The sequence below is a fragment of the Lacerta agilis genome, chromosome 3 (genome assembly GCF_009819535.1).
Source record: "Lacerta agilis isolate rLacAgi1 chromosome 3, rLacAgi1.pri, whole genome shotgun sequence".
NCBI classification, from domain to species: Eukaryota; Metazoa; Chordata; class Lepidosauria; order Squamata; family Lacertidae; genus Lacerta; species Lacerta agilis.
Genome location: NC_046314.1, coordinates 73,267,272 through 73,293,216, shown reverse-complemented (window position 1 = coordinate 73,293,216; position 25,945 = coordinate 73,267,272). Strand labels below are relative to the sequence as shown.

The following is a 25,945-nucleotide window of genomic DNA, read 5'->3' as shown; positions in this document are numbered from 1 at the left end:
TGCGCGCCAGTGTCTCTCAACCCAAACATATCTTTGCCATTTAATCGTATAGGCTCCAAATAATCTGGGGTTGTGGTTGGCTCGGTGCTCCAGACCTGCATGACTCTGGAGGCGGACTCTGACAAGTTATTCGCCTCCTCTGAAGCGGACTGAGGGCCATTTCCAGGCTCTGCCTGCATTAACAATTTCACTGGCTTTGCTGTAGATGGTGTACTTTGCGCTTTGGCCAGTAGAGGGCATTTGGAGCGAATGTGCCCCTCCCTGTTGCACTGATAGCAAATGATTTTTTTGTTCCCTGTCTTGTCAACACCAACTTCTCTGACAGGAAAATTTTCTGGTTTATTATTGCCTTCACCAGATTTCCACGGTTTGAACTTCTGAGGTGATTTTGTATAAGGTATTTCATTAAAATCAACCTCTAGTTCATCTAGAACCTCGGCAGCTTGAGAGACTGTTCGTAACTTCTTGTCCCTCAAAAACCAACGTAAATTGGCGGGAACTTGTTTAAAAAATTGTTCTAAGCCAATTAACTGCCTGAGCTCCCCAAACTTTGTTACTCCACTCCCCTGGATCCATCTTTCCAGTAATCTATCAAGCCGGCTGGCTAACTGGGAGAATGTTTCCTTAGGGTTGCGTTTTACCTCACGAAACGCCCTTTGGCTTTGTTCAGCCGTTAACCCACATCTCACTTTTACCAATTGCTTAAACTTCTCATAGTCAGATAACTCATCCTCCCTCATGTCAGAGTAGATTTCACTTAGAATCCCACATAATTGTGGTCTGAGGTACATCATCCAGTTATTTTCACTAATCTTAAACTCAGCACACACTCTTTCAAAACTAAAAAGAAAGGCTTCGACATCGTCTCCTTTCACAAACTTAGGAAAACGTTTCTGGTTAACCGAAGCAACGTCAGTTGAGGCTTGACTTTGAGGCAATTCTGACCTCACTCTCAATTCCTCAATCTGCAATCTACGTAACTGAAGTTCTCTTTCGGCATCAATTTTAAATTTCTCTGACTGCATTCGTTCCTCAGCTGCCAATTTCTCTTTTTCTTTCTCAGCTTCTAATCTATTTTTCTCTTTTTCAGCTTCCAATTTATTTAATAGCATTCTTTCCTCTGAAGCTAAACGCTCCTTCTCTTTCTCAGCTTCTAATTTATTTTTCTCTTTTTCAGCTTCAATTTTATTTTTCTCTTTTTCTGCTTCAATTCTGGCCATCTCTAACTTCATTTTCATCATCTCTAACTCTACATTAGGGTTCTCTCTGGTTTCTGCCTCATCGGGTCTCTCATCACCCTTAGCTTCCCTAGCTTTCCTTAGGTGAGCCATTTTTCTGACAGAAAAAATACAGTCGTCTGATTCTCAACTAAACAGGCGTGTGGGTGTTGAATTCGAATCCCACCGCTGCCACCAATTAATTGTGACGTGCCCTTTCAGTGTCCCACCAAGAGCACTCACAACTGTAAAACGTTTCCCCTGACTGTGTCTCTCCCTAGGGTTCACCGACGACTAAAATGAATCCCCAAAATGATATTATGAGAGATGTCCTAGGGGTACCTCAGTTCTCCACGTTCTTAAAGTGAAACTCCTGCCACCTTGGGATTCTCCCACCCTGGGTTCCCAAACTGCTGCAGTTTGCCCTTTCTTTCTGGCAACTGCGTGGCACCTTCGGCTTCCCTGCCCAGTCCTCTGTGTGTTAGGGAAATAAGCCACCCGTCCCCTTTCTCTCAGGAAACCTCTAGTGCTTTTCCCCTCAACCACACCTCTAGAGGTACTGACGCACTGCCAGAGTCCACGAATGTTGAACAACAAAAATATGTTTATTGAGGTAACTTATATATAAAGGAAGTTAAGGTAGATTGCGGTTACAATGTTCTTCATTTAGGTACATAAGCTTGGATACAACTTTAAACAGGAATAAACGTTTTCCTTTCCTAACCTAAGCCTAACCTCCAGCCCGCTCTCCCTCTCACCCTCACTCCCTGACCCACAACCCACGACAACCGCCCCAACTGCCATTCTCCCCTTTTAAAAGGTGGAAAAGACCCGCCTCTGCGATTGTGCTGCCAGTCATCTAGAGTGGGTGTTAACTCTTCGAGTGCTGGGCACCTGCTCACACCCAGGCACAGGGTTGGTCCGTTACAGAAGCCATCTAAGGGTGGAGTTTTGTGTCTTCATCAGGGCATAATACGGATTTGTTTTGGGGCGTCCAAAGAAGGTTGAGCCTGATGCAAATAACTGAGATGGATAGTTATATAAATTCAATAATAATAATAATTAATAATAATACACAGTTATAGACTTAAATCCCTTTTGTTTCACTTAATTTCTCTAGATAGCACATTGCACCTGTTCCCGGGCCTCTCCCTAATGTTGCTATAAAGATATGTTATACATATGGTTTTATTTCATCTTTGAGTAAAATACTTGTGTTTTATTTCTATAGGACAGAAGATATCAAGGAGAACATTTTGGCAATTCTACTAGTAATCTTTGTTTCTTTTCTTGGCTTTGTAATTATGAACCAAGGTTTTTGTAAAGACATTTGGATCCTCCTGTTCTGTCTAATCATGGCAAGCTGTCAATACTCCCTTCTAAAGGTAAATGTTAAATAAAAAAAAGACAAGTTCAACAAATACATATGGGGTCCTGTAATTCACTCATAGCTAATGCGGTGAACCTTGTTTTGTTTTCAGAGCATTCAGCCCGATCCTGCCTCACCAATACATGTAAGTTTCATAAAGGCTTTTAACAGAGACATATCTATTCTGTCAGTTGGTTCAGCTGAATTTCTGGAAATAGTTGAAATAAGCCATCTCTTTTAGAATCCTAACTCCATTTTTTTCAACTAAAAAGTTAAAACTCAATAAAATGACTTTTTAAATCTGATGATGGCTACAAAGTAATTAGAAGAAGCCTCAGGTTGACTGACTTGCATGTGACACTTGTTTTCTCCTTGTTAAATTAACCTGTACTTTGTCATTCTGCATGTCTGAATCACCCTTTTTGCATGAGCACCAAAGTACTGTAGCCCTTTGGGAGAAGCATAATTAAAGAATCAATCCTGGAGAGTTATGATATATACCAGGAATGTTTTTATCAAGTGGCGTCAAGCTGAGATGCATGGGATCTGCTAATTGCAGGAACAAAATCCACTTATTCCCAGCTGACAAAGTGTGGCTTCAGATGTTACTCAGAAGCATTGAAAGAAAATGTGCAAATGACTTGCACATCCCCTTTCCATGCTTCCAGACACTGTCTGAAGCGGTGACTCACATCCTTCTCTCCATGGGGAGATGTGTGCATCTTGAAATCACACATCTCCCCCAGTTTTGCTGCGTGAGTCACTTGTTTTGGATGTTAAATGGGTTTCTGGTAAGATGAGTTGTGCAATTACTTGCTCATCTACATATTTGGGCTTATACAGGTGATGTCAAAAGTTGCCCACAAGCCATTATAGAGGGTTCTAAAAATCTGCGTAGCCATTATCATAGTGAGCAGAGAATAAGGATTTCCCTTTTTAAATTGGCCTTGGTGTACAGAATTCGTGGAGAATTATTAGCCATGGTAACAATGAATTCAAGGCAGAAGTCCTTTGTAATGTCCACATACCACTGTGAGAATTTAATTGTTTGCCAGTTTTAACTTGTCCTCACTTAGGGCTCCAGGTAGAATTTAATGTACTGTTTGATTCTCTGCAGTAAAAGTGGAAAAAGGGGGAGGGGGTTGTGGCATGTGAGCGTTTAGATACTTATTTTGTAGGTTATCAGCTGCCTAGGCTTAATGCTGATTAGAAGACTGGTGGAACCCCCCCCTCAAATAATTGATTTGCTACTTTTAGACATAATATAAAATGTAAAATAAAACTCGACATGTACCAGTGGACAATATTGTTAGATATAGCACTATGTGTGTAACTTTGAACTCACATGCTCTAGTATTGTGTGTGTACAGTGGTACCTCGGGTTACAGATGCTTCAGGTTACAGATGCTTCAGGTTACAGACGCTTCAGGTTACAGACTCCACAAACCCAGAAATAGTACCTCAGGTTAAGAACTTTGCTTCAGGATGAGAACAGAAATCACATGGTGGTGGCACGGTAGAAGCGGGAGGCCCCATTAGCTAAAGTGGTAACTCAAGTTAAGAACAGTTTCAGTTTAAGAACGGATCTCCAGAATGAATTAAGTTCTTAACCCAAGGTACTACTGTATGTGTTTCAGAAATGGAAGCCTGGTTTTTATTTTATTTTTTTATTGTTGACAATGCTGGTTGAATTAGTTAATTGTGTCTGCCTTGTTGAGCATAGACAGAATGGCATTTCTGTGGCTGTTAAATTTATTTATTTTATATGCTCGTATGCCACACAATAAACAAAGTATCTAGGCAGTTAACATACCCATAAAATGGCAAAAAGTGCTTAACATCTGAACTGTGATACACAATAGAAACTGGGTTGAGCCATATATCAAAAAAACGTTTGTGTAAACAGATGAGTCTTGAGCAAACATCTGAAGCAAAGTACTGATGGTGTCTGCTTAATATGAATAAGGCAGGGGCTTCACGACTAGCTGCAGACATACTAAATGCCCTGTTTCTTGTAGAAGGAAAGCAAGCATCATGTGGCACTCTTAACAGTGCTTCTCCAGCTGAGCAAACAGACCAGGCAGGGCAAGTTAGTCCAAAGCTGTTCAGAGCTTTATATACTATCAGCATGATCTTGGATTTGACGTAATAGCTAGTTATATGCAGATGAGTTATATGCTGGTGATGGGAAGCTGCTAACTACAACTAGGATGGCTCCATTCTGGTCTATTTGCAGCTTCCAGACCAAACACAACAGGCCCATCTAGAATGAGTTAACGTAGTAGTCTGATTTTGAGGTTGCCAATACCTGAATGACAGTGACCAGGAATCGAGGAATGGGTGTAGTTGTCTCACCAGATGAAGCTTATAGAAAGGTATTCTAGGCACCTAGACCATAGCTGTCAACTTTTCCCTTTTCTTGCGAGGAATCCTATTCGGAATAAGGGAATTTCCCTTAAAAAATGGGAAACATTGACAGCTATGACCTAGACCACTTGGGCCTCCAGTGATATAAATGGATCCAGAAGCACCCCTAGCCTGTGAACCTGGTCTCTCAGAGGATGTGTGACCCTGTTCAGAATAGGTAATCTCCTGGACACAGAAACCACCCACCCACCCACAGCTTCCCCATTTTACCAGGAATTAAGCTTTATTTATTGGTTCCTATCCAGCCCACTACTGCATCCAGGCACTAATCCAGTCCTCACACAGTGCCACCTGATTCAGATGTAATAGGGAAGTAAGAGTTGAGGGTCATCTGTGTACTGATGACACCTTGCCCTAATGACTGCTTCTAGAGGTTTCATCGAGATGCTGAAAAGCATTGGTGAGAAAATAGTACCCTGTGATACTAGATACCATAAACACCATGGGGCCAATGACTTCTCTCAGTGCTACCCTCTGGGCTTGACCCTAGAACCACTAGCCCAATATTATCAACTTTTGAGTGGCACCCACACTTAACTGGGAATGAATCTGGGATCTCTCTCGCTCATTTGTAGCTCTTCCCAAATTCATATAAGCCCTCCCTTGCATCAGTCAGAAAGACTGTAAAACTCGAATCCAGAACTCCATGGGTTCAAACTTAAAGACTCTGCATGATCCCAAATCACCAATTCATTTTGCTGTCAAAGTTCACTGCAATTCATGTCACAGCTAACATGCAAATTAATTAATCGTGAACTTCATTGTGTTTTTTTCCCCCTGCAAGCATAAATAAATCACAAAGCATATGGAATTGCTAGATACATCAGAGCTGAAAGGCATTTCATGCTTAGATGCAAACTGGGCATTGCTATTAGAGAGCACATTAGTTCCTAGTTCCAATCATTACTACATATGATTTCCAGTGATTTATAAGAAATAAATATTCAGACCTCGCTAAAGAGGTAATTTTCTCCGTGCTAAATGTAAGTTCTGTTTGTCAGTTAAACCATATAAAGTAGCATGAGCGGTAATCAAATCAGTTGCATGGGCAGACATTAATAATGTGCACATTTGTTTTAAAATGAAAAGAAATTGGCTTAATCAAAATTGCATTATAATAACATCAAAGCCTGATTTGAAAGTACTGGCAGAGACAAAGCACCTAATGATTTTTAATGAAAGCATTTTTCTAATGCAATATTGGGGACCTAAGTTCAGCAGTGGTAGTCAAGTTTTATTGAAATACTAAATTTATGATTTCTTTTGTGAAATGCTATTATATAGGGAAACCTGCCCTATTTTTGATTTCACTGATTCTGATGTCTTTTTAGTATGGCCATTTCTTTCAAACCACCATGCTGTGCAATTATAGGCTCTCCCTATCCCCTGTTTTGCAAAAGCTTTGGGAAGAAAGATGTGGCGTCTGTTGTGTCCATCATGACTGTAATATGAGCACCCTCTCCACCCCTATCGCCAGCTATATTATACCAACAAATAACTTAGTCCTTTGAACATCTGGATGGAATCTGTGGATGGAACTCCACCTACAGGATGCTCCTATGGAAGAATGGGAGAAGCACTTTTAGCTGATTCTCTCTGCAGCCTCCTATGCACCCTTGAAAATCTGTTTGGAGTGTTAGGGGACCCTCTGGAACTGTGTGGGAAGAAACTCGACAGGCAAGGGCTGAAGGCAGAATCAACAAAAGTCACCTCACATACAACCTTCCTTCAGCAGGGAGCTTCTACTGGATCTCAGTTCCTTCACTGAACAGAAGAAGGAGCCTTTCTGTTTGCAGAGGGGCAAATCCCACCAAACCTTGGGATTGCAGGGGACTGGAAAAGAGGGTGCAGCTACTTTGCTCATCCATCCTGCTTTTAGCTGTCATGTTAAGTTCAGTGGTGGAGCTTCATGCTCCGGCACTGGGGGGTGGAGAGCAGATGGGGGCAGGGCTGGCACACATCCTGGGGGTGTGGCACACCGCCTGCAGGGGCGTGGCACCCAGTGTGGGTGGGGAGCAGCCATGATGGCACCCCACCAGGATCGTGCTGCCACGGGTCGTGTGCTCCCCCCCACCCCTCTTCCTCTGCCGGTGGTTAAGCTAAGACAAGGTTTAATTGATGTCACACAATCCATAGGTGTACAGACCAAAGTTCCTTCCAGTCCATCCAACATCCTTTGATTCAGGCCCTCAACAAAAGCACAAGTCTTCTAAAACCGGATCAGTACCACACTAAACAGCATCTTTATAAAACAGAAGGGACTTCTTTGCTAACCAGATCACCATTCCCCAAACATCTTGTGAAAGGAGATCATTTTGACCAGTCTCCTGAAAATCTGAATGGACTTTGGAAGATGGCTCCATAAAGTTTTTTGTGCTTCTGCTTTCCCTTCTCTTCTGCGCCCAAGTCATCGTTGTCTTCTTCTTGTTTTCAAAACTTCCTTTCTATTTTTCAGATAGTTTAAAGCAGCTTCTTCCATGACAAAATGGAAAAGCAAGGCACATATATAAGAGATCTGAAATGGAGCAGTGCGGCATAATGTGTTACAAGCACCAACATTTTCCCACATTTTATAATGCATGCAAATGGAAGCACAGGCACCCTTATGAACAGCTCTGCAAGTCAGCATGACAGGCTGCCATATTGTACTTCTTCATAATTCACAGAATTGCATTGAAGTGAAAGCACACAAGGCAGGTTGATGCTAATGCCAGGACACACAACAGCAGGGAAATTAAAGAATGATTAGGGTCCCCACATGTTTGCCCTTCAGTATTAAAACAGCTGGGGGAGACTTGGCATAACTGTCCCTGAGTGGTTTCCCCCAGGATTTTTATGTGAGAGCTATAAGTGCTCTTCATCTCAGGCTGTTTCCATGGGTTTCACAGTTTTGACAATTTGCACAGGCTTCTTAGTTGGGGATGGAGTGCCCCTTCCAATGTTACGTTAGCTGGGAGCTGCTGTGTGGGTCCTTTCTGTGTCCTTCCATACCAGTGGGTATCTGACAGCACACAGGAAAAGTGAAGATCACAGCTTCTTCCCCTGCTGCCGCTTTTGAGGTTTCCAGTATGAATCAATGCTGATCTTCCTATGTATCCAAGATCTTCCGGCATTGCTGGGCAGCATGGTAAGAACACACAATGCAGCAGCTCCCAGGGTGCTGAACATAATGTTACAAGAGACACTCACAAAAGTGGGGTGGTGGTATGATCCTTTGACCACTTCATCCATGGCATCAGTGGTACAAGACTTGTGGCTCCATATAATTGCTAAGAAGCTGGTTTACATGTAGCATTAAACTGTGTTAAAATAAACTCTGGCTTGACGTGGATGAGTAGCAGGCTTTTGCACACAATGAATACCAGCACATTGCTTGTTTGCTTTAAATCATTTATTTAAACTATGGTTTAGGATTATGTACAAACCAGGCCGTTGTAGTGTAATGGCATGTACATTTGGGTTTTGGAATAAAAAAGAAAATCATAATATATTGCTATTCTCTGATATTTGAGATATCCTAAGTTTTGTACTTCTCATGCTTTGCAATATGAAAATATTTTTGTGATGTACAATATGAAAATTTGCACTTTGCGTATGAAAGGGTATAATGGCAGCATTAAATATATTTATGTTTTGTCTGTCTGCTTTTCTAGGGGCACAACCAGCTGATAACATATAGCAGGCCTGTGTATTTTTGTATATTGTGTGGCCTTATTTTATTGCTAGATGCAGGATCCCAAAACAAAAGTCCGCCTATTTATACGGTATATGGCTTGAAGATCTTTTCACCAGGATCATTTCAGGCAGCCAGAGACCATGTGATTGGTGAGTTAAAAATTAATAATGGGCATTCTGATGCTCTTATTTTGTCACTTCTTTTGCCTCTTTGCTCTTTATCTCTGGGGTTCAGAATGTGGTAGAGAATAAACCTGTAAACATGGATGTATGTCTTGTGTGTTGTACATTGTCAAGCATTAGTAACCTCTGGTCTGTAGCGCGGAGACAGGGAAATTCAGGCCCCACAAAAACTTCCCTAATCCACACCCCTCACTGGCCCTGTGTGCAAAAACATCCTACTATGCAATGGTAAAAATTACATTTGTTGCCCCAGCCACTTTTGCCTCTGGACTCGCCAATCACTGCCATGTTCTTCTTGGAAGGTTGCCCAGTAGCAAAAGCTCCTTGGGTTGAAAAAGGTTCCCCACCCTGATGTAATGGAAGATGCTGCTGAAGTTATAATAATTGCTGGGGGGTTTTCCCAGAATGTTAGGAATGTTCAGGTGTTGTTTAATGTCTTTATTAGGCAGTGCCATGTTTTGTTTTGCTTTTTAAAAAAGAGCCTGCAAAGAGGTGGGGCATCTCTTTCAGTTATGTTGCTGTTGCTTACCCTCCCCCAAGCTGCTCCAAATGCATGTTTGTGGAGGAGAACACGCAGCTGGAGCCCTGAGAGATGGGGAGAGGCGTGGTGAGAAAATTCCAATAGAAAAGTGGTGAAAGGGTTAAATACCCCTCTGAGATTACTTCTCTGCTCCAAATTGCCCCCTCTGGAAGATGCATTGAAGTAGTTTTTAGGGTTGTAACTTGAAACTTCTCAATCATTGGGGACAACACTGGAGACCATTCTGTGTTGTCTTCTGCCATTGGAAGTAACATAGGGTAGGTAGCACAAGGGACTGGGCATTCTCTGTCATTTTGCCAAGGTAAGGATGTTGCCACAGAGGTCCACCCAGTTGTATTTCTGCCTACCTTTCAGGGTGCTGTGAAAACACCCAGTGTGCTTTTGGGGTGCATATTTGCATAAGTTTTTAAAGCTGATAGACAGAGAATCAGAAGTCTTCTCTTTTTCTTTTCTTTCTTTTAGTTCTTATGTTAAAAAATGCTTGATATTTGATGTTGATTTCAGTATGTTTTTTATTTGTTTTTCAAGCTTTAATAAAAAAAATAGCTTTAAAAATAGAAAAGCTAGGTCCAACTGGGGACGTACTTCCCATGAGTGGTGTGGACTCTTTTGTTCCAGTCATCAAATAAGGAATTAGACCCAGTGTTTCAGAACCAGGGCTGGGTGTGCATGACTCATTACGTGGCTATGGTCTTGCATAGTGTAACTGTATTATGAGTTCTGGGTGGTGCTGAAACACTGAACCACATTGGTGAACAGATAGCTTTTGTGCTGGATTCCAACCCTGGCTGACATAACAAAAACACTGGCCTTAGTCCCTAGACCTGCCAAAGCTTGCTTGGCTCCACCACCTGACCCAGAGGGCTCTGGCAGCCCTAGCCCTAGAAAGGAACATTGAGGTTTGGTAACTCCCTGGGAATATCTTGTAAGGTCACCTCCTTGAAATAATAATAATAATAATAATAATAATAATAATAATAATAATAATAATAATAATAATAATAATTTATACCCCGCCCATCTGGCTGGGTTTCCCCAACCACTCTGGGAGGCAGAATAATTAATAAATAAATAAATAAATAAATAAATAAATAAATAAATAAATAAATAAATAAATAAGTGATAAAACTTCAAACATAAAAAGCTTCCCTAAACAGGGCTGCCTTCAGATGTCTTCTAAAAGTCAGGTAATTGTTTATTTCCTTGACCTCTAATGGGAGGCACTCCACAGGGTGGGCGCCACTACCAAGAAGGCCCTCTGCCTGGTTCCCTGTAGCTTCACTTCTTGCAGTGAGGGAACCACCAGAAGCCCTCGGCACTGGACCTCAGTGTCCAGGCAGAACGATGGGGTTGGAGACGCTCCTTCAGGTATACTGGAGGTATACTGACTTCCTGCAGATATACTGACTTCCTGCAGCCACTCATGAGATTCCTACAGCAGCAGAGGAAATCCACCAGTGAATGATCAGGCCTTTCTGTGATAAGCACTGGCACATATATCTTACACTTCTGACATGCTAGTTTTACAGTTCTCTTGTTCTAGTCTCTCACAATGATATGGCTTGTCTGCCAAACAATCAATCTCCCTCCCTCCCTCCCTCCCTCCCCCCCTCTCTCTCTTAACATTTAGCCTCTTCCTTATTAAGGGTCACTTTTTGCTTTTGGGGCATAATAGAATTTTATTTTCTCCTCCCACCCTATTTTAATGATGGATTTAATTTCCCGTCTTAATGAGTTTGTAATTGGGCAAATGGTTCCCTTATTACTGAAGAATGGGCCTTTTGACTCCAGCAGATGTGTTTTCGTTATTTCCTATAGTTGCTTGGTAACCTGTTGATTCGGTCTGCTCATCAGTTAGCACTTAGGTTGGAAGAATTTAATAAATAAGAGATAAGGAGTTTGGCTGATGCATTGGCTGATGGCATCAAAAAGCCCGTGAAGCCATGGTACCAAGCTAGTCTTCTTGTGCCATTCTCCAAAAGGACCTCTACAAACTCAGTGAATTGACAATAAAATGGCCAATACAATTAAATGTAGGCAAGTGTAAGGTGATGCATGTTGGATCAAAAAATAATGATCTTTATTTCACATATATGCTAATGGGATCTAAACTGGAGGTGACGGACCAGGAATGAGACATTGGGATCATAGTTAGCTAGCTTGACGAAGTTGTCGACCCAGTTTGCGGTAGCTGTGCCAAAGGCAAATTCCATGCTAGGGATCATTCGGAAAGGAATTGAAAACATATCATTATGCCATTATACAAATCTTTGGTGCAGCCAGATTTGGAATATTGTGGTCAGTTCTGGTCACCTCCCCTCAAAAAGGATACAGTGGTACCTCGGGTTACAGACGCTTCAGGTTACAGACTCTGCTAACCCAGAAATAGTACTTCGGGTTAAGAACTTTGCTTCAGGATGAAAACAGAAATCGCGCGGCAGTGGTGTGGCGGCAGCGGGAGGCCTCATTAGCTAAAGTGGTACCTCAGGTTAAGAACAGTTTCAGGTTAAGAACGGACCTCCAGAGCGAATTAAGTTCTTAACCCGAGGTACCACTGTATTGTAGAGTTGGAACAGGTTCAGAAAAGGGCAACCAAAATGATGAAAGGGATGGAGCAGCTCCCCTATGAGGAAAGGTTGCAATGTTTGGGGCTTTTTGGTTTAAAGAAAAGGTGACTAAGAGGCAACATGACGGAAGTTATTAAAATTATGCATAACTGGAGAAAGTGGATTGTGATTCCCCACCCCCACCCCTTATAACACTAGAACTTGTGGACATCAAATGAAACGTAGGAAAGTTCAGGACAGATAAAAGAAAGTGCTTCTTCACACAGCACAGAGTTAAACTATGGAACTCACTCCCACAGGAAGTGGCGATGGCCACCAACTTGGATAGCTTTTGAAAGAGGATTACACAAATTTATGGAGGGAGAGGGCTGTTGAGGGTCACTAGCCACGGTAACCGTTCTCTCCCTCTACAGCTGGAGACAGCAGTTCTTCTGAATTCCAATAGCTGGAAGCTCTTGCACTTGAATCCTGATTACTGATTTCACACAGGCATCTGGCCACTGTGAGAACAGGTTGCTGGACTAGATGGGTCAATGGCCTGATCCAGCAGGCTCTTCTTATGTTCTTACATACAAATATGTACTCATAATAGATCTCATATACCCATTCAATAGCTGCTCAGGAGAGGTGTGCAAATGAATGCCAGCATAAACACATGATTCCTCACCACTACATGTTTATTTTAATGTTATGCTAGACACCTTGATATCTTCTTTTGTTTTCTGTTGGAAAGGTGCATGTCATTAGAATCCCTTAGGGCCGGAATATTGCAAATCGTTGTTAACTGCCTAGAATAAGAAAACTTTCCTTTCCCCCATTCTGCCTTAATTCTCTCAATGTGAAGGCCTAGTGGGCCTTCCTGGGTCAATGTTTACAAAGCTGGATGCCTTCACTGTGCTTGCCCAGTACTGAGCCATGTAAGAACTGGCACCTTGTAAGAAAGGAACCAAGTAATGGTGTGCCAGGTGCTGTATAGTAAAATGCAAAAATTCGCACAAGGTGACTTTTGCTCCCTAGGCCCATTTATTTTCATTTTCAAGGCAGATTAGAATAAAAAAATGTAACCTGCCCATTCTGCTTAAGTAACACATGGTTTATTCACAGGGGAAATTGCCAGAAATAACAAAGTGTCCCCCCTGCCCCGCCCTAAGAAGCAGAACAAACAATCTGTGTGCAATTTCAGACCCAATTTTCTACAACCTCCCTACGGCCCTGTTAACATAGCTGTATGATTGCTTTTTTCTTGAACTGGAACTATGACCCGACAGGAGGCGCCTCCCCCTCCTTTTTCCCATGGATTTCAGATCAGATTTTTGTTGGATTTCTCATGATACGGCTTCAGCGTAACCGACTTTGGAGCAGTTTACATGCTGTCCTGACACAATATGCTCACTTCTGCCTGCTACATATTTTAAATTGGAAACGAGACAAGCGATTTCCCTCTGGCTCTTGTCAGATTGGCTCATAAATAAACCAAGATGCTTCCCCAAATATCTGAACCCTCAACCCCCTCCCTCTTTCCTTCATATGGTGTTCTGGGAGCAGCAAGGAGAGGAGATGGAGGGAGGTCTTCACACTTTTGGTGTGCTCCACCCCATAAGGCCTTGCAATAGCTCATGGGAAGGATAGTTTTCTCAATGTATACTGGCATTGCAGTCACATATGCACCTCACATTTGGACTAATTGGTCATCATCTTTGTATCTAGTCTTATGTCCATAGGCTAACCACTCCTGAGCAGCTTGTCTCTCTTATACGTCCATCCAATCATTTCATTACATCTTGACACTGAAAAGCTTCTACTCTTCATGCTCTGTACTAGTCCACTAGGATGTTGACCCCATAGTGTAGGGAATAAGATCAAGGCAGTCTCCAGAGTTCATGGGGGTGTAGTCGTTTCTTAACCAAATTGTATTTTTATTTAGACCATAGATCAAGCAATTATTAGTTTCGCGTAACAATATTCAGTACATTTATATTATAGCCTCCTCATGTGGCAACTCCTCAATAAGATAATAACAGCATCAACAAAGGAGGAATGTGTAGGTAACAGCTTCAGTGGAGTCCCAACAGTTTTCCCAAATCCCCTTCTTGATTTTGTACTCTTATGACATAATTTTTTTTCCAGGTGCAGGCAATCATCTAATTTTCTGCCCCTCTGCATGTTTAATTTCAGGATTTTTATTTTGCTTTCCTGCTATTTCCCTTCTTGGCCTTTTCCCACAAATCAACACTTTCTGCATTTATCTCCTGGAACAAATTGATATGCTGCTGTTTGGAGGTTCTGGTAAGTAACTTACATTGTGTAGATAATGCCTGCCTGCATGCAATACCTCCCTCTCATCATCATCATCATCAACACGGATAAAGATGGCGACCAGAAAACCTTTGGTGTTGCCTCTTTGGTGGCAATGCTGGCTGCAGCCATCCATCCATCCATGGAAGGGAAGGGCTTGGGACACTGGGGTCTGATAGCACTTTCTTGCATCTGTGTCCCATTGAGCAACCAGTCAGGTGCACTAAATGCACCTAGTTCCAGACTAGAACAGCCTTAGTGAGTTTCTGGGAGAAGTAATGTTAAATAGGGCCCTCCTCCTCAATGGCAGTTCTTCCTCTAACCTCTCCATGCCTCTCCTCTTCAGCTGTTTTACTATCCCATCACAGGTCTTGCTTTTGTGGGCAGGCACTGTGGTCTGACGGAGCTGTCTGAGGCTGCCCACAGCCATGTCCTGTTTGGCAATCAGTTTGATATGTATTGGATTAGTAATGCTTCAGGTTGTCATTTTGGTCTCTCCAGGTCCAATAACTTGCTCGATTGTTTGACTTGGGCAAAACCCTTGTCATAAACTGGCAGGAATCTGTCAAAGAATCATAGAATTGTAGAGTTGGAAGGGACCCTGAGGATCATCTGGTCCGACCCTCTGCAATGCAGAAATATGCAGCTGTCCAATATGGGAATTGAACTTGCAACCTTGGCATTATCAGAGCCACGCTCTAACCAACCGAGCTATCCATGACATATTTTAATTTGCGCCATAACAGCTATATCCAGAGAGGAAGCAGTGCATTTTGATTTCTGTATTTCAGCTGCTGCCGGGATGATCTCTTCGCTATACAGTATTTCTCGGAGCTTCATAGTTGTGTTTGTCCTGTACGCATTCTGTTTCAATGCAGTAAAGGTAAGAAGGGGAGTGATTCTGGTGGCAAAGCACGGCAACTGCTACTGTGGTTCTAGCCTCAGTTGCTCTGTTCCCCCCCCCCCTCGGTCTACAGACCTGTATAGATAATGCTCAGATTTGCAATATTTTCCCTCCTTGCAAAAAAAAGGGGGAAAGTGTGTGAAACTTGGTGTATTATGCATATATGCTTCAACGAGGAGACCATGCATCATACCTTATGTTTGTGGAACATAAATGTGGAAGGAAGGGCACTGTGAAAGTGGAGCATCTCTTGTGAAAACTGAAAAAGGAGAATTTAAAGTGGAAGGAGCTGGGAAACACGAAAATCTAATGCCTTGTATAGTTTTGTGCTTTCCGAGGGTTAACTGAACTTCCAAATTGCCTTTGGTAAATAGCGTTAAGGACAATCCTTTTAAACATGTTCTGCCATTTGCACATCTTTTCACAGCACAATCAACTAAATTACAGTAGGCAGGTGGTTTTGTAGATAAGCAATCTTGCCCATAGGCTCGACTTCATACTGCTTTGAAATGTGCTTATAATGCTACCCTGAAGTTGGAGTGCGCTGTAAAAGATTTACAAGATATCTCCTTCAAATTACACATATTAACTGCAGACTTTCTGTTCACACAGGAAAATTATGCCTAATTTGAATTTTTATGACTCTGTTCTTTTTGAAGATACTCCTAAAGCAGAAAAATTAGGCATGCAAAAATGATACTACTTATTTCACCTTCTAACCTTAGTCCACTCTGGATTTGGAATTTTCATACCTCTTTATGGTATGTGAAGTGAAGGCCTACGTGAGCCTGAATTCCTTTTAAAAAATGACTTTCATTTCCATTTCAGGGCATTCTTGTAGTGGAGCAGTGCACACTCCAAATTCAGTGGAAAGGGCACTCAGATTGCATAATGCTTTCCCTCCTGCTTTGCTTGTGGTCTGCATAGATAGAATATAATAAGAAATACACACACACACGCACACACTCTTTCTCCACAGAGAGACCACTTGTCCTACTGATCAGTGCAAGTGGTCATAGAGCACTGAAAAATGATAAATAAGAAGGAAACGATTTGGATGTGTTTTAATTGTTGTAACTCACCTTGGGAACTTAGGGTAAAGGGCAGGTGATAAATTGTAATAACAACAAACAAATAAACAAAATAAATAATAATAAATGAACTGAGCAGATTTGGAAGGATTAATATATATTTGGTCGCGTGCGCGCGCACACACACATATCCCATCATATAGCATTTTGCTGCTTGTGAAATGTAAAACCCAATGTGTTTAAAGCACACAAAACACAATTTCATGCAATTCCCAGGATTATTGGGGAGGGGGATGTGCTTTAAATGTGTGGCGTGCATGCATCTTAGGTGACTGCAACCTCAATACACATCACATTCTCTCCAGTGTGGTGTAGTGGTTAAGAGTAGTAGACTTGTAATCTGGTGAACCGGGTTCGCATCCCCGCTCCTCCACATGCAGCTGCTGGGTGACCTTGGGCTAGTCACACTTCTTTGAAGTCTCTCAGCCCCACTCACCTCACAGAGTGTTTGTTGTGGGGAAGGAAGGGAAAGGGGAATGTTAGCCGCTTTGAGACTCCTTAGGGTAGTGATAAAGCGGGATATCAAATCCAAACTCTCCTCCTCCTATTCTCTTGTAAATTATTCTTTTTGAAACACCTCCTTTAAAATGGCCACCTCTTTCAGTGGATGTATTGAAATGGGATTAGATTGAAGCTGGAACCTTCCTCATGCAGCGTGTCTTCTCTGTCACTGTGCCGTGGCCCAGGCCCTGAGTTTGCATTTCCCTCGGAAACACTGAAAGACTTTTCGGGCAACTGCCTGGCTTCAGAAGGCAGTGACTTGCATCAAAGTTGTCAGAATTACGATGGGAGTTGTGCTGTCTGTGAAGGAATAAGTAGTAATGTGGAGATTCAAACCCAGTTACCCCCTGAATCCAAAGGAAGGCCCAGCTAGCATCTTCATTGCAGGATATACCAGGAGATGACCAGCACTGTCCACCAACTACCTAATAGGACTCCAATCCCGTTTTAACTTGGGCTGTTCCTTAGCCTTTGACTCTCTTGAAATTAGCCCCCAAATCAATGGGAAGTAGGCTTATTTGTGGCATGATCCAACATGGGGCTATGATGATACCCCATGAAGTCACTGATAGCATTCCAATAATTCCCCTGTATCCTCCTGGTTATGGGTTTTCCTAGTTTACAAATGTTTATTATTTGTGTGCAGCCACTTATTTTACAGTAAGTCTATGCTGGAAACTGATTTGCTTTCCCTGCTTTTAGGCACGCTTAGCGTCATTACATGTGCCGGTGTTCATTCTGTGCATATGTTCTCAGGCGCATTGAAGTACAAAATTGATTTACAGGCTCCTGTAGCTAATTACTGTTCAAGGCTTTCTTAACAGGTGGAATTGGTATATTTAAATTCTCTCACACCCATTGATTATATTAATGAGGCATAAAGTGCTTTGTGAGGCCCACTTTTTAGTACCAGTAACTTAATCCACACACCCATAACGTGGACTAATTTGTCTTAATTAACATTGCTGAGCGGCAGACTCTGCAATGTAAAGGTAATCTTCAAACAGCTAGAATTCTCAGTAGATTTTTAAGACATGACTTGATATCCACAGAAGCACGTTCAAAAGAAATGCATGATTCCATTACATTCTGTTCATAGAGCAGAGAGAGAAAAACATGGTCTGTATTTACAAATACTTCAAAATATGTGAGGCAGTTTTGTAGAGAGGCTGCAAATTGATAAAAGTTATTAAAGTTAGAAAACTTTGGAGTCTTTCCTACAACTATTAGAAAGATGAACTTCAGAAATAGTTTTCAAGTTTTGTTGTGACCCCATGGACCAGAGCACGCCAGGCACGCCTATCCTTCACTGCCTCTCGCAGTTTGGCCAAACTCATGTTAGTAGCTTCAAGAACACTGTCCAACCATCTCATCCTCTGTCGTCCCCTTCTCCTAGTGCCCTCCATCTTTCCCAACATCAGGGTCTTTTCCAGGGAGTCTTCTCTTCTCATGAGGTGGCCAAAGTACTGGAGCCTCAACTTCAGGATCTGTCCTTCTAGTGAGCACTCAGGGCTGATTTCTTTAAGAATGGACAGGTTTGATCTTCTTGCAGTCCATGGGACTCTCAAGAGTCTCCTCCAGCACCATAATTCAAAAGCATCAATTCTTCGGCAATCAGCCTTCTTTATGGTCCAGCTCTCACTTCCGTACATTACTACTGGGAAAATCATAGCTTTAACTGTACGGACCTTTGTCGGCAAGGTGATGTCTTTGCTTTTTAAGATGCTGTCTAGGTTTGTCATTGCTTTTCTCCCAAGAAGCAGGCGTCTTCTAATTTCGTGACTACTGTCACCATCTGCAGTGATCATGGAACCCAAGAAAGTGAAATCTCTCACTGCCTCCATTTCTTCCCCTTCTATTTGCCAGGAGGTGATGGGACCAGTAGCCATGATCTTAGTTTTTTTTAATGTTGAGCTTCAGACCATATTTTGCACTCTCCTCTTTCACCCTCATTAAAAGGTTCTTTAATTCCTCCTCACTTTCTGCCATCAAGGTTGTATCATCAGCATATCTGAGGTTGTTGATATTTTTCCCAGCAATCTTAATTCCGGTTTGGATTCATCCAGCCCAGCCTTTCACATGATGAATTCTGCATATAAGTTAAATAGGCAGGGAGACAATATACAGCCTTGTCGTACTCCTTTCCCAATTTTGAACCAATCAGTTATTCCAAATCCCGTTCTAACTGTAGCTTCTTGTCCCACATAGAGATTTCTCAGGAGACGGATGAGGTGATCATGCACTCCCATTTCTTTAAGAACTTGCCATAGTTTGCTGTGGTCGACATAGTCAAATGCTTTTGCGTAGTCAATGAAACAAGTTTCAAGTTTTCCTGTCTATAATAAGTGATATGATTCTCACAAATGTAAAAACGAATACAATGGTGATTTTTCTTCATGCTTTCCCTTAGAGACTTGGTTTTGAATATGTACCATGTCTTACCTTATTATTTTATTTATATATTAAACTTATATAACCCCACTTCCTCCCAAAGGAGCCTGGCTGTCAGTCACACAAGTGATAAAACAACAAAATAACTTCTGAAAGCACCTTAAATGTATGAAACTATTATTAGAGTGGCAACAGAAAAACGTCTAGACCTCAAAGCACCAGGAGTACAAGAAAGGGAAAGAATGGCATGGCTTGCCTATACAATGATGGACCACAGAATGCTGACATAATTAGGCCCGATTTTACTAGATGTGCAAGCAATGGCCACAGTATGAAATGCCACCAAGGGAGGCTGCTCCCTTCAGCTTTCAGTGGGTGTGAGTCAGCTCCCTATACAGTTCCCACCAAATTCTTTCATTTCTAGCTTTGCAATGGAGACATTTAAATTGTCCACAATATGGTGGGAGCTATATAATACCTGTGTTTTGCCACACGAAACTGCTTCTGTGTGGCTTGCATTGTTGTTTTGCAGAACCAATAAGGCAACAGTTGTCTATATTAAGCAAGTGATGGAAGACACTGCTGTTTTATCGACTATTTTGCAATATAAAGTGTTTCAAGACTACTCCATGTCATTGTGCTGGAGGGGAAACAAGATTGATTCATTATAAAGTATTCATTGTTCCTCTGGGTCCGCAGGTTTGTAGGAAGGAGATCGGTGGTCGGTCGGTGGGGTGGGCGGGTAGAATCTGACTTCATGTGGTTTTCCTTGTTTCTTTTGCTGCTAACTGCTGATTTGAAAAGCTATTGTGGTTTATATAAGGATGCTATTGTGGTTTATATAATTATGCAGTGTGTCGGAAACATCACAACTTCTCCCAGATTAGAATTAACAGTGTAATTCTTCTAATATGTGGTGTTACAGTTGAATTTAAGGACATTTCCCCACCCCCACCCCCATTTACTTCTGCAGGAGCCGTGGGACGCTCAACACATTCCTGCATTGTTCTCTGCTTTCTGTGGCCTTTTGGTTGCCCTTTCATATCATCTCAGTAGGCAAAGTAGCGACCCGTCTGTTTTAATGTAAGTCATCAGCAAATCCTTTTATAGATATTTGTCACTGTGGCTTATATTGATGCTCCTGAAATATTAACAGAAATGGAATGATGTGGCTTTGATCTGTGTGGTGAGCGTACCTGTGGGAGGAAAATCATAAGGAAAACCAGAAGCGAGAGGGTTCCTTGAGGTTAGAAACCATTGTGCTCGATTTATTTTTTGGTTAGATCCAGAAAGTCAATTCTTACATTTTTTTGATGGGGGGGGGAATAGCAGGCTTCTTTCTTTAGGAGGTCTTTAGGAATCTGTCTAGATGTGCATATCCTGGGTTGGGACATTAAGAGGGCATCTATATGAGAGCCAGTGTGGCATAGTGGTTAAGAGCGGTAGACTCGTAATCTGGGGGACCGGGTTCATGTTTCCACTCCTCCACATGCAGCTTCTGGGTGACCTTGGGCTAGTCACACTTCTCTGAAGTCTCTCAGCCCCACTCACCTCACAGAGTGTTTGTTGTGGGGGAGGAAGGGAAAGGAGAATGTTAGCCGCTTTGAGACTCCTTCGGGTAGTGAAAAGCGGGATATCAAATCCAAACTCCTCCTCCTCCTCTTCTTCTTCTTCTTCTTCTTCTGACTTGACAAATGGTGTCTTGACTCGCTGATCACAGTGATGCTCTGGGAAGCCCAGATCTGCACAGATTTTGCACAAGGTGACACAAGAATGGAAAAGGCACCCATTATAGCTCTTTAAAATTTCCCCAAAAGTACAAACATATTTCCCCTTATTGAAAATGTACCCACTTTTCATTCACTCTTATTCACAAAAAAGAAGCTCCTGCATTTTGCTTTAAGTGAGGAGTTTTGTGTCCTTGAAATCTTTGCTTGCCTTGTACAGTATATAATCTCCTCTAATACCTCTAATCACATCTCTGCAGTTCGAACTGCTCTTAAACATCTCGTTTGGGATTAAAACACTTATTTCTGATATTTAAAAAGCATCAAATATTCATGGACCAACCACGATTAAAGTGTGTAATCCCCTCCCCTCCCCCCAAATTACTTTGAACTAAATTAAAGGGTATTCAGGGGATTGCAAATGTTCAGATGAGATGCAGTGCCATAAAGATGAAAAAGAAGTTGGAACACAAAACTAAATTTGAAATTAGCATCCCCCCCACTCCATTGATACAGCAGTTCTTAACCTCTTAATTATGACTGGTTGAAAGAAAAGAAACACCAACATTGAGTGTAATATTGCAAAACCCTTAAATCAATTCTCAAGTTGTTTTCAGGTTATTTTCTCTAGTGCATTTTGCATATGTACAAAAAATCTTTTTTTTAAAAAAAAATGTAGGTGGTAAGGATGTGGGGGCAAACTCACACTTTGAAAATGATACTGATTTGCCTCTTATGTTGTGTTTATTTAACTCATTTTTGCTCATTCTCCACACACCCAATTAACCATTGCACAAGGGGGAGAGTGGGGATGAAACCGTTGGTCCTGACTGCGCATACCCCAACTCTGCATCCTACCAAGTCTCATGGGCTGGATGCTTGCATGGAGAGTCTCCTGTAGCTGAATAGGCTCCCGAGACAATGCAGAACCCTGATCTTCCAGGTTTCTTATTGCATGGGGATCCTCATAGTGGAATTTCTGCCTCTCCCCATATAAGCCATCCCAGACTCCGTGTTCATCATCTGAGACCCTTCTTCGTGTGCCTCCTACATGTGAGATCTGGAGGGTGGCAACATGAGAACGGGCCTTGACTGTAGTGGCTCTTCATTTGTGGAAGGTTCTTCCCAGGGAGATTCTCCTGGCACCTTCATTATATATATTTTAGGCAACAGCTGAAAGCGTTCCTCTTCAACCAGGCCTTTGGCTGATTAATACTTTTTAAATGTATCTGTGGGAAAGGCGGGTATTGCTTTGTTGTCATGGTTTTAATTATTTACTTGTGTTCTTGTATTTTATTCTGTTATCTGCCCTGAGATCTTGTGATGAGGGGTGGTATCTAAATTTAATAAATATAAATAAATACAACCTCCTTGTGGGTACCATTGTTGACATTCCATCCCTGACACACAGAGGGCTGGAGGAACAGTGACACGAGGCACATGGGAAGCCAATGGCTGCATCCCTGCTCTCCCCCTTATATGATGGTAATCACAGTGGGGGGAGGGCAGGGAGTAAATAGCTATACTTGTACCCACACCAGTCCTGTAGTGTTGGCCTGCTAGTCACGATCAGTCACTTTCAGCCAGATCCTGAAATACCTTAATGTCTGCTGAGTGGTGATGATCTTCTGTCACGGGTCACCATAGAGCATCAGAGACTGGGTGGGGCTCACATATTGGTGTAGTGTCTTTCCCAGATGAGTTAGAAAACATAGCCACTAATGCTTAGTTTGTTTTCCTCTTAAAAGCCCTATAAATAGCTCATTTACAAGCTGTTATATGAAAATGTCCTAAATGAGGGGGGGGTTGTGTTTTTTTAACCAGGTCTCTTATTCAATGTAAATATTTCCCTCACTTTCTGCATCAACATTTGGAAGATTCACAAACTGATCCGCTACCCGAGAAGATGAGAGAGTCAGTGGTAGGTTTCGTTTCTTTGTTTTTTACGGGGAGCCCATGCAAAGGCGTCATCTGAAATCCCACAACCATGCTGTGATATTATTTCACACACAAAGTGTCAAGATGTCTGGTCAAATTATTTAAATCTCTAGCAGAGAAGCAATTCTGGGGTAGAGCTGCGAATTGCTTCAGATGAATGACAGTGGAAGAAAGAAAGGCTTTAGGGACGACAAGGCTGCTTTCCTGGCTCTTAACTTTTCCTCCTTCGGCACGTAGAAGGAAGTCGCTGGGATTCTTCAGCACTGACGGTGTTGCAAAATTGCATCTTGTGTGAATGGAAATCATTATGTCTTCCATGAGAAAATTAACAGGAGTTGCATATGGCGCTCGTGGTTAAAACAGGCATTATCCGGGGTGTTTATTAAAAACAGAACCTTAAAGGAGTCGTGTTGGGTCTCTGATTTTGCTCAGAACAGCAGCGAAGGCTGAAAGGGGTTTAGCTTTCCCTTCCTGTGCCACTTCTGCAATCTAAACTGCTCCTCCAGAACTGTTGTTAGCTCATTATGGAAAAAGCACATGCACACTGTCGATACCTGTTACAGGTGGGTAGCCGTGTTGGTCTGCCATAGTCGAAACGAAATAGAAAATTCTTTCCAGTAGCACCTTAGAGACCAACTGAGTTTGTTCTTGGTATGAGCTTTCGTGTGCATGCACACTTCTTCAGATCTAACCAAACTCAGTTGGTCTCTAAGGTGCTACTGGAAAGAATTTTCTATTTTGTTTTGACTGTCGATACCTGTTACCTGTATTGGAGAAATACCATAGATAGCTAGTGATAGAGAGGCTTCCATGCAGAAGGTCCCAGGCAGCACGGGGGGATACCCCTATCTGAAACCCTGAAAAGCCTCTAGCATTCATTGCACACCAGGGGGTAGAGATACTGCAAGGGCCGAAATCACATGGGAATCCTGCACAAGTAGAGAAAGCCCCTATACCTTTGCTCTCAAATGAGTAGAATGCTATTAAGGCACCAGCTGATGCATTGGAGGGGATGGGGTTTGGCAGCATGCCATTGCCCTCCTTGTGTGTGTGACATGTGAGGAGGACAAATTCCTGTGTGCTCTGTATGTGTGCATGGAAAGTCATGTCCACCACTGACGTTCGGCCCCTGGAAAGTTGGCCAGGAGGGTTTGGCGCCCTCAGGCCCCCAAATAAAAAGGCTCCCCACTCCTACAGTAGTTAGCTCTAGGCTAGAGGGACCAATTTGCTAGTGTGGCACAGTGTCCTATATTCTTGCCTATATTTTTCCACACTAAGATTAGCGGGGAGGATTTTAGATGGAGAAAACAGGTTAAACAGTTGCTTCTCTCCACTGCTGTATTAATAAAAATTACAGCCCCCCCTGAGGATACTTTGTATCCCCTGCTTTGTTTCTTTTTAACTTCAATCATAGGGACCCCCCCCACACACACACACTTCACATCCTTCTTTTGTCAACTTACGACAAGCTGCTTTAAACCTGAGTACTTCACTCGGCAAATGCTGCTACACGCCAACCCAATCTCCACAAGCGCTGTGAGATTCCAGCAATTGTAGGTGTGCCTTAACCCAGCCAGGGCTTGTTTTCCTTTTGGACAAATGAGGCATAGCCGAGACTCTGGTGTCTTTAGGACATATGGCTTATTTACACATATATACAGCCTGAAGCTAGAGGGGCTCACAGCACTAGCACCCAAAAAGGCCCCTGCTTCTTCCATAGCTTTAGCCTTTCACTCAAATGGACAGCAAGCACCATCATGCCCTGCTCCTCTCCAGTTTACATGTGTGGTGTCTAGATTATTGATTTGGGGTTTATAGGTAGTGTTGTGTGTGTTTTAAATACTACTATTGTTAATGTTTTTATATGCTGTTACTTGCCCTGGATCTCTTCTCCCTGGTGATGGGTGAATTAAAAAGCAATGATTATAATATAATAATATAATATAATATAATATAATATAATATAATAATATGTAATTAGTAAATAATGCAGCCCTACCACGAAGCAGCATGAGACAGCCGCTTCAGGTAGCTGACATTGTTAGTTTAAAGTAATTAAGAAAGTAAAGTAGTAAATTGAAATATTTATTCCCAGAGGTAGGGAGAAGGCCTTGTGGGATTTTCTGACTCAGGTACCAAAGTAGCTTGACACATCAACTTTCAGCAGCGGAGGTGGTTGCTACATTGCCTGAGGTAGCAAAAACTCTTGAACCAGCCCTGGATTCCTACGAAATTAATTAAAGGGCATTTCTTGACAATTCTAACAGCTACAGACACGATTCCTGCTCCTCTACTTAAGTTTGTAATAGATATCGTTAATGGGACTGACAGTAGCACCCAAGAGTTAGCAGAAATCCCCACGTCACACCACTTGCCTCATTTTGTGCCCATGAAATGATTTCTCTATTTATTCCCAAAGTCCTGTCCACCTGGCAACTTCCTGCACTTCTGACTGGGTACTGTAGACCAAACACAGATTGCAGAAAAGACCTTGGAAAAGGCATATTCCTTCCCCTGGCATCTTCAGACCCAGATTCAACCTTCAAGATATTTGTAAATCAAGCATCCCCTTAAGTGTTGACTATGGTGAATTGAACAATATTTTGCAGTGCCCAGCCACACTTGCATATAACTTGGTTTACAAGTTACAGCTTCCCCTAAGTGGGATTTATGTCCCTTGTGGCTTGCAGAATCAAGCTGCATCAAGTAATAATGTTAAATGTTAAATTGAAGTTGGCATGTGAAAAAGTAATATAACGTATGTGTGTTCCTGCCTATCTAGCCTGATGATTTCAGTTTGGTAATAAGGAATGTAATATCTAACGTGTGTTACACATGTTCGTGTGTGCACACACACAGAGAGAGTATAGAATTATGTGGATGATATTTATTTTTAAGTTGGGTGCCCTGAAATCAATACCATTTGAACTGAGGATAATTGGTCCACTCTTCAGGATGAATCTAGAGGGATTTACTATTTAAAATAAGCCTCTCTGATTCCCCTCCAAATTAGCAATAACTTAGCACTGCATTTTCCAGTGACCTTTGCTACATTTTTGTTGCTTGAATGGCACTGTAACAGTTCTCAGCCTCGGTGACTGGAATCAACAATGCGGCTG

General features: G+C 42.2%; 1 protein-coding gene across 2 annotated transcripts in view; it reads left to right on the top strand.

Annotated features, from left to right (window-relative positions):
- PCNX2 (pecanex 2) overlaps positions 1-25,945 on the top strand; it is a 123,158-nt gene that overhangs the window by 25,446 nt on the left and 71,767 nt on the right. For both annotated transcript variants that reach the window (XM_033144290.1, XM_033144288.1), the window contains exons 11-17: positions 2,449-2,602; positions 2,699-2,731; positions 8,667-8,838; positions 14,155-14,265; positions 15,066-15,157; positions 20,135-20,244; positions 22,713-22,809. In XM_033144290.1, coding sequence (XP_033000181.1) covers positions 2,449-2,602; positions 2,699-2,731; positions 8,667-8,838; positions 14,155-14,265; positions 15,066-15,157; positions 20,135-20,244; positions 22,713-22,809 — 769 coding nt within the window. The remainder of the gene's footprint in view (positions 1-2,448; positions 2,603-2,698; positions 2,732-8,666; positions 8,839-14,154; positions 14,266-15,065; positions 15,158-20,134; positions 20,245-22,712; positions 22,810-25,945) is intronic.